Genomic DNA, 12,405 nt, shown 5'->3' with positions numbered 1-12,405 from the left:
CTACTTAGATTGTTGAAGAACCACTCAAAGCTACATTATAACAACGTCTAATAAAAAGAGAAAACCACTTCATTTTTAGTGTTGTTGTTGACTAAAAGTTAGAATATAGATTACTTCAGAACAAAATTTAGGGCTAGACTATAGACTAATTTAGAACGGATGGAGTATTTCTTAAGGGCCCTCTTGGGACTCTTTAGAATTTATAGAATTTTCTTGTAAGACTCTAATATTTTAGTTTTTTCCTGTAAGTATTATTTGGATAAAGTAATTGGTTTCCTAAACTTAACCATTCACGCCAACCACCTTTCTTGCACTTAGTATTTGCCTAGGATGAAGGCATTTTTTTTGACTTGTGAGCTTTTTTTGTTTCCTTCAAAACAACTATCACATATATTTCTTGTGCCTAACGATATGTGCATTGCAACAGCGTTATGGACAAGTGGAGGCATCAACACATAGATAGTTCGCTTTTTGTGTTCTTGTTCGTGCACCGAGTCTCGACTTTTCGGGCTGAAAACCTCAGGCCTGGCCTTTCTTGGGTGTACTTGACATGGTGGTCTCTTAGCCATTTCCTTGTTGAAGGCATTTGTCTCGGTATTGATCTGATTTTCTTAAGGATGAAAATCTAAGATCCAATTTTGGTGGTTAAGATTGGACGATGCCGACGCTTGTGCGTTGTACCCTTCCTCGAGGCGTTGCAGTTGGAGAACCTATTCCGTGGTACAGCTGATGCTATTGGTGGTGGTTGTTTCATGCTACTACGAGTCATCGATAACTTTGGCGAATCAATGTTTTTTTCTTCTTCGCTTTGTTTTTATATTGTTGTTTGATCCTTGGTATCTCAACTAGTTCTAATTTTTTTTTGTTGTTGCACAAACCGCATGTAATGGGTATCTTCTTAATATTAATATATTATCTTTATCGCCAAACTATCGCATTTGTATTCCTGAACCATCTCTTTGTACTTGCATCCATATCAATAGTTTGTAATTTTAATATTCATGTGATCCAAACAAGTCTTAGATGTTCTTTGAATAAAATGAATGTCGGTGTCTAAATATCATGGAATGGCTTTCTTCTAGGAAGTTAAACTTGACTCTTACCTTGTCTTACACTTCTCGCAGGATCCAGTTATTCTTTTTCTTCGTCCAATTTAAGTTAACATTCTTATGGCCTATTTGATTTTAAAGGATTCTCATTAAATTTATCGTAGCATTTCACTATGTTGGATTTTTTCCCTATAGAGTACATTTGGTTCAAGAATGAATCCTCCCAAAAAAAAAATAGATTGCTTTCCTACACCACAATCCCATAGGATTTCCAGTAAAATGTTAGACCTCCTCGAGAAATTTCCATATACCTATAACAACTATAATATGTACTCATCTTTATGCAAATTTCTTGCATTTTTCATGTGTAACTAGACAACTTCTGTTAGTGGTTCGTGCTTTTTCAATTTATGTAGGACTTCACATGTCAATACTAATAATTTATTTCTTTTTTTGCATATTTTAAATCATAGAAAATCAAGCGAATCTTGTAGTCCCTTCGTCTAAAAATAGGTGACTAAACTTTTTCTAAATACGAATGTATCGATAACTAAAATATGTCTAAATACATTCATATATTGACAAAACTATGATACCTATTTTTGGATGGAGGTAGTACTAGTTTTTCTATGTTTTGCGCTTGTATTTTTGTCAGATTCCTATTGTTTTTCTTGTTTCTGGCCATAGTTAATGCAAATCTTGTGGTCGCCATTGGCCAATAGACCATTCAACGGCAGTATTCAATTCTTTACTGAAACCTCTCCAACCTTGCAGTAAATGAGCTCACTTACCTTCTTCTCCCTCCTCTCTATAAAACACAAGCAAAATAAACAGAGGCCGAGCAGAAGCGCCAAGAGCAGAGCAGCACGACCGACCCCTTCCGTGAAACGCGGCAGCGCAATGTCTCTCCTGCACCCTCCCCACCTGCATTTCAACAAGCTCAAGAAGCGCGCGCGCGCCGCCATCGCCAGCGGCACTGGCAGCCACCGCCCCGCCGCCAAGGCCAGGAAGGGCCTCGCCGCCATCCTATACAAGCTCCGGGACGTGCACCGCCCGCCGTCGTCGCCGCCATCGCCCTTGCCGTCCCCGTCGCCGTCCACCCCGCACCACCGGCAGCTCTGCTACCCGCCGGCCCCGTCCACGTGGCCGTGGCCGTCGTGCCGGCACCCGCGCACCAGCTCCTTCCGCGCGAGGCCGGAGGACATTGCCGCCGCCGCGGCCGTGTACCGGACCGCCAACGCGGTGTACGACGCGTCGTCGGAGCACTTCCTCCGGCGCCCGTCTCTCGACGAGGCGTGGTGCGGGAAACGGAGCTCCGTCTCCGTGTCGGGGCAGGACGCCGTCGATCGGGAGCCGGAGGCGGAGGAGACGAACAAGGAGCTGCAGCTGCGCGAGACGGCCGTCGTGTGCGGCGTGCGGTCGGAGCGGCTCTTCTTCGAGCCGGCCGGCACAGAGTTCTTGTCGCCCAAGCAGGTAATGCAATGCACGTCCTGTAACTATCTGGCCAGCTGACGGTGACAACAGAAAGCAGTCCTGTTAACACGATAGAGATGTTTCGTTTCGTTTCAGGCGGAGGCGCTACTAGGCGAGGCCGAGGTCACCACCACGGACGCGCCCACCAAGACCGACGAAGCGACCACCGCGCCGGCCGGCGAGAAGGACCACCAGACGCCGCCGGCGGAGTCCTCCGAGCTGAAGGGTGGCACGGTGGTGGTGACGGTGGAGTCGGAGGACCCGTACGGCGACTTCCGGGCGTCGATGGTGGAAATGGTGGCGGCGCACGGGCTGCGGGACTGGGAGGGCCTGGAGGAGCTCCTGGCGTGGTACCTCAAGCTCAACGCCAAGGGCGTGCACGCCGTCATCGTGGGCGCCTTCGTGGACATGCTCGTGGGCCTGGCCACCCCGCCGAGCCCGTCGCCGCCGTCGCAGTCGCCGTCGTCGTCGTGCATTACGTTCGAGGATTACTCGTCGGCGACCCTCGATGAGGAAGAGAAGAGCTGATGATCGGGAGCTCGATTTTTGCCCTATTTTTTTAAGAATCTCAACCAGAGTCAGACCAGAGTTTTTGTTAATTCTTTGCGAGCTGGTGAGAGAGGTACAATGGAATGATTGTACAGTTGCTAAAACTAATCGATGCTGACCCCTTACTCCATTAGCTGTAGTAGTATGTTTGTTGCTGAGATGTTTCATTGACCAAATTTGCGCGTACTTGTTTTTGCAGCCTGCGACGGTATAGCTGTGCTTGCCTCACAATTTTCTTGGCGCCAAGGGTTAAGTCTCCAAAATTTCTTGTCAAGATCCGGCCTTTGTTGGCTCCCCTTGCGATGCAATGGATCGGACACCATAGCGTTCTGGATCCGGCTTCCTATTAATGCCTCACCAGCAGCTAGCTCATAAATACTCCAGTTTTATGTCCTTTGAATGCACTAGCCACCAGCACATAAGGGCATCTCCAGCGGCGCAACGCATTTCGGACGTCGAAACGGACGCGTCGTGTTCGTTTGCGTCGGTCGAAATGGTCGAAATCGTCCGGGCGTCCATTTGCATCGGGGGTGGCTCCAGCGGCGCGACGCATAATTTTTTTTTTTCATTCATGCAACCATAATTTACGTTAAAAAAATAACATAAAAAAGCCATAAAGGCGTGCTAAAAGTTGCTGCTGCCTACTGGTCGTCGTCGCTGACGAGGTTAATGAACTCCGGCGTCGGCCATGGAAGCTCGTACGCCGGCGGTGGAGGAGGTACCGCCGCATGGGCAGGAGGTTGTGGCCAGGGATCCCACGCCGGAGCAGCAGGCGGAGCGCGGTCGTTGGAACGCGTCGGCGTAGCCGGAGGAGTCGCCGACCTCCCCTGCGCGAGCGCTGACTCCCGCAGCTGGATTGCGAGCCCCTTCCACAAAGCGAGCTCGTTGAGCTCGTCCTGCGCGCTGTTGGCCAGTGCCATGGCAATGGCCTCATCCTCGGAAAGGTCCGGCGGCTGGGTCTCCGGATCCCACGCCGGCCCGCCGTCGTCGTGGTCGTAGTCGACCATGTGGACGTCCTCGTCCGCGTCCTCCTCGTCGTCCGCGTCCTCGGCGTCGTTCTCTTCTTCTTCTTCGGCGATCTCTCGGTCGAAGAAGTCCACGTCGCCGAGGTAGCCGGGCCGCGGCGCGCGCGTCGAACTCCCACGTCCCGAATGAAATCCAGTTGTAGGAGTTCAGCGCGTACGCCTCATCCTCCCGCAGATCCGGCGGCAAGATCTGCCGGCGGCGGCGCACCTCGTCCCGCCGCTCTCGGCCCTCGCGCGGCACGGGAGGACCGGCACCCGCCGCGAGTTCAGGTACCAGCCCCCTCCCGGCAAGTTCGCGTCCGGCCATGGCACATGCCGGTTTTCCTCCCATAGCTGCCGCGCGAGCTCAACGCGGACGTACCGGCCGACCCTTGCCTTCTTGCCGGAACGCGAGCCGCTTGCCTCCTGGTCGTTCTTCGTCTTGCGGAACGGCCAGCATTTTTTTCCCATGGCGTCGGTGGGGTGGAAACTGGGGGATTTGGCAATGGTTTGGTCGTCGAAATGGACGCCGGCAGCGTCCATTTAAAAGGCTCCGACGCCATATCGCCTTCAATGGCCTGCCAGTGCAACGTCTACTAGCTGCGCACGCTCGCGGAAGCCGAGGCACGCCATTAACGCGGCCCTGCGAAGGCTGCAGCGCGCCGCCCGGAAGTAATGCTGCGGAAGACGAAGCAGTTGTGCCGCTGCCAGGCGGGCCCGTGCGAGGACCGAGCGGACACTTTGCGCGTCCGCGCAGCGTCCGCCGAGACGCAAACCTGGCGCATATTTGGGCCAAGTTTGCGTCTCTGCGGACGGCCCGGTCGCTTTGCGTCGCGCCGCTGGAGGTGGTGCACGACGCATTTTCGGTCACGGCGGACACAAACGGTCGCTCAGCGTCCGTTTGCGTCGCGCGGCTGGAGATGCCCTAACACTCGATCCGAGCATTGTATGCTTGTCCGGATGCAAACATCGGTCCTTCTGGACATTTACATGTTTTTCATGGTACAATTTGACCACTACTAGTTTCGACCAAAATTGTTTCACGAGGAAACTAAACTTTGTTTTGCTAAATGCCAGCTGTCTGATTTTTCATGTACTAATTTCTCCATTCCATGGAACTTGTCTGAGATTTGTCAAAATTAATGTCTAGATACATCTGAATCTAAATAAATGTCAGGTAACTTTCGAGAGGCGGAGGGAGTATATCTTACTCAGTTCAAATAACACAACACTAAGAGCAACTCTAGCAGGTTATTTGTAGTAGTTCCGTTCTTTAGAATTTTTCAAGTCGATTCTAATCTTTCTTTGTCTAAGTATTTTTTCCTTATGAAAACTCTAGAGCATAGGTAAGGTGGATCCTTGTATTTTTGGGAGGTATAAGGTAACTATGTGTTTCTCTTCTTGTTTATTTTTTGTGATTCTATTTGTTATCGTTAACCGCCATAATAATTCAAACATCTATGTTTGACACATAATTCAGCAATATTTCAGTTCTGTTTTAAAATTTACAATTTGAAAGTTAACCCAAATTTGCAACATGCATGAATCAAAACACCCTGCCTATTATCACAAAGTCATGTTCACATCACATAGTGCATCATATGTGAAACATCTCCCAAAATAAAAGGTCAAAGAAAACAAGAGATCATCCGAATACGAAGATCATCCAAATTATTCCAATAGAATGAGCATCACACACCACCTCCACTCCCTTCCCCTTCGAGCCAAAATGATCTCAAGGGTGAGCTCCCAATAGGCCCCTGCCTTATTATGCATCTCATTTGGATCCATCATCATAATCCTCGCCTCCTCCATTCTCCTTTACCCATTCTACTCTTCATCACGCCTATATTTTGCATCCTCAATCACAAAGGTATACTCCTTCAAGTGAGCAATGTGTGCCTATATCCTTGCCTCATATTTTCTCACCTCTTCAACTTTCTCATTTAGCTTTCTTGATATATTGTCACCTCATCTTCTTCCCTTGGCTTCTACCACTCAGTTAACTACATATTAACTTGAAGAGTCCACCCTGCCATCTCATTCTTTCTCTTGATCAGTTCATCGGGCCTCTCCTTCATGGAAGCTAGCACTTTTGCTTTCTTGAACTTCTCCTTTCTCCTTCAGACCTCCATGAGCATGGAGTAGGACTTATAGGCCTCTCTTAATTATTACCTCCCTCCTCTGCATCCTTTGAGCATTTCCCTAGTTCCCCTTCTTCTTTTTTATTAAGCAAATCCTAACAATGATAGAAGGCAAAGCCGTGGATTTTGACTTGAGGTAAATAGAATTTCACTAGTAATAATCTTTGCAAAATGGAATAGAAAATATTATTGCACGATCACATGAAAATACACAGATGGTACTCTTGCGGTCTTGTTTTTGTCCAAGGGGCAGCGGCGGTGGGCCGAGGTGGTGGCACTGTCAGGGTATAAGATTTTTAATTGTTCATACTGGTGATCAGGGGGATACGTGAGCACCCGGTTATCACCGTTGGATTTGGTCCACCACCATTGGATTATGCTACTCACTAATGGCCACTAACAGCCACTCGCTAACGGCCACTACCTCGTCGGCCTCCACCTCCACCTCGCCAGCCTCCACCTCGCGCATCTGAGGTTGCGCCAGTGTCTCCCCGTCCAAGCACGTCGCCGTGCACCTTCCCCGCGTCTCTCCGCCCTTTCACTTGACGCGCTGGACCGCGTCGATGCGTGTATAGTGCTAACGTCGTTAGACATGTGTCGAGCAGAGAAGGGGTGCTCGCGTATCCCCCTGATCACCAGGCTTCATCCGGTCCCTCTATGCCAAAATATAGTGCTTATAAGATTTTTTTGAAAGCACCATATTTTGGTAGAAGCACTATGAGTCCTACTCGGCTTATAAGATTTTTTTTATAGTCTTCTAAATATAGTGCTTATAAGATTTTCTGAAAGTGAAACAGTGTGAACTTTGACCTAGTTTGTAAAAAAAGTATTCACATCCAGAGTTGTCAAATCAATACCATTTGATTCATTATGAAGTATATTTTAATATGGTATATACATTTGGTATTGTAGATATCGATAATTTTATTAATAAACTTGGTCAAAGTTAGTGAAATTTTACTTTTGTGCAAACCAATGCGCACTATATTATCGCAAAGAGGGGCAGTTTCCCGAATGGAACGAGCATAATTTATTTCGTGATGTAGATGCACTTTATAAAAACAATCAGAATGTTCAAAATTTCACTTATTTGTGTATAGGAGGGAGTATATATATAATGCAACCGTGTTGCAAGTATCGCACACCATGTACGTCGTCATAATTTTTAGCAAAACTATATACATTTCGTAAAGTACAAAAAATCGCATCATCAAGTTCATATTTATCATGTTGTGGATTTTGGCTCAGCAAATCATGGTTCCATACATGATACTGTATCATGCTGTGGATATTTCTGTCTATGAAAATCATAAATGAGAAGTACACGGGGCTGTTAGGTTAAGCCTCGGTGAGCAGTCCTCTTCAGCGTGTGCTTGCTTGCCTTGAATGCATTGAGCAAGCTGTAGGTAGGGGGCCATGAGGCCCATGAATCTATTGTTGCTTATCATGATCCATAACTATAACTAGCTCAGATGACCGGACGCACGAGTAATATCAAGCAGGTCCCATCGAAATGCATCAAACCATTCCCAAGCGATTGTGTTTCTTGACCCGTCACCAACACCTCCATGCATGTGGACCTTGTATCTGTTAGATGTATATATATGTATATTGTAGTTTCTCCATATGTTAGGGGGCTTTCTGCATATGTATACCTGTACATGTACTATATATTGTGGCCTTTGCCCCTGGTAATACAACAAGCATATTGCCCTAACATGGTATCAGAGCAAATTTTGGTCCTATTTTTCTAGTCCGCGCGTGCGTCTTGGCTTGTTCCGCCGCCGCTCTCCCTCCTTGGCCGGCCGCCGCCTCGTCTCCCCCGCCGGCCGCCGCCCCGTCTCCCCCGCCGGACGTCGCCCCGTCTCCCCCGCCGGCCGCCGCCCCGTCTCCCCCGCCTCTCCCGCCGGCCGTCGCCCTGCCGGCCGCCTCTTCCCGCCGCTCCTCTCCCGTGCCGGCCACCTCTTCCCCGCCGCCCCGTCTCCCCCGCCGGTGTCCGCCGATCTGAAAAAAAACGAAAAAAGCTATGTCTTCCTCGGGCTATGTTGCGATCCCTCGCTGCCCGGTGATCTTTGATGGCGCGAAAATTACCCTGATTTCGCTGCCTTCATGCGCGTCCACATGCGCGGTCTTCGTCTTTTGGGTGTGCTCTCTGGCGAGGTCTCCTGTCCGCCGCGCCCCGTTGCTCCTACGGTGCCTGTTGCACCGCCACCTGTTGCCCTTGCCCCTGATGCTACTCAGGCGGATAAGGATGCAGCCAAGAGTGTTGATGACACTGCTCTGGCTGATTATGATCGGAAGGTCCAGGACCACTCTACTGCCGTTGCGACTTACCGGCTGGATCTAACCGAGTACACTCAGTGGATAGATGAGGATGCTCGTGCGACTGCTGTTCTTACCTCCAGTGTTCTGCCTCAGTATGCGGCTGAGTTTATGGGTCTTCCCACTGCTGCTGCTCAGTGGGCTTTTCTTCGTCAGCGCTATCAGCCGTCTGGGGATGCTCTCTACCTATCTGTGGTCCGCCGGAGCATGCCCTTCAGACAGGGTGATTCTACTATTGATGAGTTCTACACTCGGAGTGCTCGCTATTTGGCGTCGGCTTGATTCTCTCCGTACAGTACTGTGTGTGCCACCTGTCCCCGTCGTTCGACCGTGCGCGCGGATCCGGAGTTTCAGCGCGTTTTTGAGTTCTTGTCGCGGCTCCGTAAGGAGTTTGAGCCGCGCCGGGCCCAGCTGCTTGCCCGTGGTCGTGTTCCGCTCTCTGAAGTACTTGCTGAGCTTCGTGCTGAGGAGACTCGTCTTCGTGGTGCTGGTCTTCTTGAGGTTCCCTCTGCTCTTGCTGCTCGTGGCCCTCCTGTGCCGTTTGCTCTTGGACCTCCTATGCCGCCGGCTTCGTTGCGGCCTCCGGCACAGCCGATACTTCCTACTCCTCCATTCCAGGGTCAGCGTCGCCCCAGCAGCCTCGTGGTTCGACATCACCTCCTTGCACCTACTGTGGCAGGACTGGCCATACTATCTCTACTTGCTGGTAGAGGGATCCTAGCCTACGCCCGCCGCAGCATACTCGTCGTCAGGCTGGTTCTTCAGGATCTTCTGCTGTTGCGCTATCTGATCAGGACATTATCTGTGGTCTTCGTGGTCTGCTCGCTGGTACAAGCTCTTCCTCGACGGGTACTGCTGGTTCTGTGCCTAGCTCTTTTGGCACCGCGCGACCACCATCTTCCACACAGTCAGGTACGTCATCCCCGTGGTATCTGGATTCTGGAGCTTCTTTTCGTATGACCTCTGCGTCTTCTATTCTTTCTGCTCTTCGCTCTCTTGTTTCTCCTGTTCGTGTTATCACGGCTGATGGTACCTCTCTTCCTGTTTCCAGTCGAGGTACCCTTTCTACTACCTCTTTCTCTGTTCCTGATGTTTCTTATGTTCCTAGTCTTAAGATGAACCTGTTTTCCACTAGTCAGCTTACTGATTCTGGTTGTCGCGTCATTCTTGACGCTGATTCTTGTGCTGTTCAGGACCGCCGTACACGAGCCCCGGTTGGAGCTGGCCCTCGCAGCCTTGAGTCCCCGGGGCTCTGGGAGTTAGACTGGCTTCACGTTCCTTCTGCTGCCACTTCATCTGCCAGTTCTCCTGCGGTTGCTGCTTCTGTCACTGGATCTTTTCAGCAGTGGCATCATCGGCTGGGTCACCTCTGTGGCTCCCGTTTATCGTCATTAGTTCGTCGTGGTCTTCTGGGGTCTGTCTCAGGAGATGTGTCTTTGCATTCGTGTAAGGGTTGTAGGCTAGGCAAACAGATTCAACTTCCCTATCCTACTAGTGCGTCTGTATCTCAGCGACCTTTTGATTTAGTTCATTCAGATGTTTGGGGTCCAGCTCCCTTTCCTTCGAAAGGGGGTCATCGATACTATATTTTGTTTATTGATGATTTTTCGCGATACACCTGGTTGTTTCTTATGCACTCTCGCAGTGAGGTGCTTTCTATTTATCAGTGTTTTGCAGCCATGGTTCGTACTCAGTATTCCATGCCTATTCGTGTGTTTCGTGCTGACTCTGCAGGAGAGTATATCTCCCAGCACCTGCGTGGTGTTCTTGCTGAGCAGGGCACCCTTGCCCAGTTCTCGTGTCCCGGCGCCCATGCTCAAAATGGTGTCGCCGAGCGTAAGCATCGTCATATTCTTGAGACTACCTGTGCTATGATGATTGCTTCCTCTCTTCCACCGCATTTCTGGGCTGAGGCTGTCGCTACGTCGACTTACCTCATTAACATTCAACCTTCTGTTGTCCTTCAAGGTGGCATTCCTCTCGAGCGTCTTTCTGGTTGCTCTCCAGATTACTCGACACTTCGTTTATTTGGTTGCGTTTGCTATGTTCTTCTCCCTCCTCGCGATCGCACCAAGCTGACCGCTCGATCTGTTGAGTGTGTTTTTCTCGGATACGATGATGAGCATAAGGGCTATCGCTGTTGGGACCCCGTTGGTCGTCGGATGCGCATCTCTCGTGATGTCACGTTTGATGAGACGCGTCCCTTCTATCCTCGTCCCACCTCGGGTACTCACCCGGTGGATGCTATCTCTTTTCTTCTTTTTCCGGATGCACCCCCTGCTATCCCGTCTCCTCCCCCTCCTAGTCCTGATGTGCCCCCTTCGGCGCCATCCTCTCCTCCGTCTAGTCCACCTAGTACTCCTCGTTCTCCGGCTTCGGATCCTTCTGATGCTGTCCCTTCTTCCTCTTCTTCTGATGAGTTGTCCTCCGCTGATGAACTCCCCCCTTCACGGCTTGTCCGTCAGCGTCGTGCTCCAGCTCGTTACTCTCCTAGTCAGTATGGTCTCTCTGTCGTTTCCGAGCCGACTTCTTATCGGGATGCCGAGCGTCATCCTGAATGGCAACTTGCCATGGCTGAGGAGATCGCTCCGCTTGAGCGCACTGGCACTTGGGATCTTGTTTCTCCCCTTCCGGTGTTCGTCCTATCACGTGTAAGTGGGTCTATAAAATTAAGACTCGCTCCGATGGATCTCTTGAGCGCTATAAAGCGCGTCTTGTGGCTCGTGGCTTTCAGCAGGAGCACGGCCGTGACTATGATGAGACTTTTGCCCCTGTGGCTCATATGACTACTGTGCGTACCCTTCTTATTGTTGCTTCTGTTCGCCGCGGGTCTGTCTCCCAGCTTGATGTTCAGAATGCTTTTCTTAATGGCGAGTTGAGTGAGGAGGTTTACATGCAACCTCCTCCTGGGTATTTGATGTCTACGCACGCTTCTATTCCTGTAGACAGTGTTGGGCCTCCAAGAGCAGAGGTTCGTAGAACAGCAGCAAGTTTCCCTTAAGTGAATCACCCAAGGTTTATCGAACTCGGGGAGGTAGAGGTCAAAGATATCCCTCTCAAGCAACCCCGCAATTAAGATACAAGAAGTCTCCGGTGTCCCCAACACACCTAATACACTTGTCGGATGTATAGGTGCACTAGTTCGACGAAGAGATAGTGAAATACAAGTAATATGGATGATTATAAGTAGTAATTGCAATCTGAAATAAAAATGGCAGCAAGCGAACATGTAGCAGAACTTGTTGGAAACGGTGTTTCAATGCTTAGAAACAAGGCCTAGGGATCATACTTTCACTAGTAGACACTCTCAACAATGATCACATAATTGAATAAATAAATGCTACTCTCAAACACTCTCTTGTTGGATAACAAACACCATTCATTGTGTACGGCTGCAAAAGCACACCTCAAGCCGGAGTAAACAAGCTCCACAACATAAAGGAATCACACACGATGCGCACACTGTCACCATCACACCGTGGAGAGTGACTCCGGAGTTCATATTAAAGTAACCTCTAGAGTGCATAATAGACAAGAGTAACATCTACATATTCAACTAGATTACAAAGCTCATGATCACATAAAGATCACACCATGGGAGAGAGAGATGAACCACATAGCTATCGGTAGAGCCCTCATCCTCGGGGGAGAACTACTCCCTCCTCATCATGGGAGTCAGCAGCGGAGATGAAGATGGCGGTGGTGTCGATGGAGATGACTCCGGGGGCAATTCCCCGTCCCGGCAGGGTGCCGGAACAGAGATTCTGTCCCCCGAAACTTGTCGTCGATGGCGGCGGCGCTGCGGAACCCTTGGTGGAATATGACTGGCTTATTTAGGGTTTTCCCATCTGGGGCAATATATAG

At 49.8% G+C, this 12,405-nt stretch overlaps 1 protein-coding gene across 1 annotated transcript; it reads left to right on the top strand.

The window, feature by feature from the left end:
- The first annotated feature begins 1,949 nt into the window (after positions 1–1,949).
- Positions 1,950–3,050, top strand: LOC124672091 (transcription repressor OFP13-like). The gene is made up of 2 exons (XM_047208377.1): positions 1,950–2,522; positions 2,619–3,050. The coding sequence occupies exons 1-2, from the start codon at positions 1,950–1,952 to the stop codon at positions 3,048–3,050; spliced, it is 1,005 nt and encodes a 334-aa protein (XP_047064333.1).
- Positions 3,051–12,405: the final 9,355 nt, after the last annotated feature.

This window comes from Lolium rigidum, chromosome 7 (assembly GCF_022539505.1).
Source record: "Lolium rigidum isolate FL_2022 chromosome 7, APGP_CSIRO_Lrig_0.1, whole genome shotgun sequence".
NCBI lineage: Eukaryota > Viridiplantae > Streptophyta > Magnoliopsida > Poales > Poaceae > Lolium > Lolium rigidum.
This window is presented reverse-complemented; position numbering and strand designations above follow the sequence as displayed.

Excerpts from the sequence above, each read along its gene's own strand:
- LOC124672091 (XM_047208377.1), top strand. The coding sequence starts at position 1,950 with ATGTCTCTCCTGCACCCTCCCCACCTGCATTTCAACAAGCTCAAGAAG. Across the intron at positions 2,523-2,618 it reads AGTTCTTGTCGCCCAAGCAG|GCGGAGGCGCTACTAGGCGA; the intron begins GTAATGCAATGC and ends GTTTCGTTTCAG.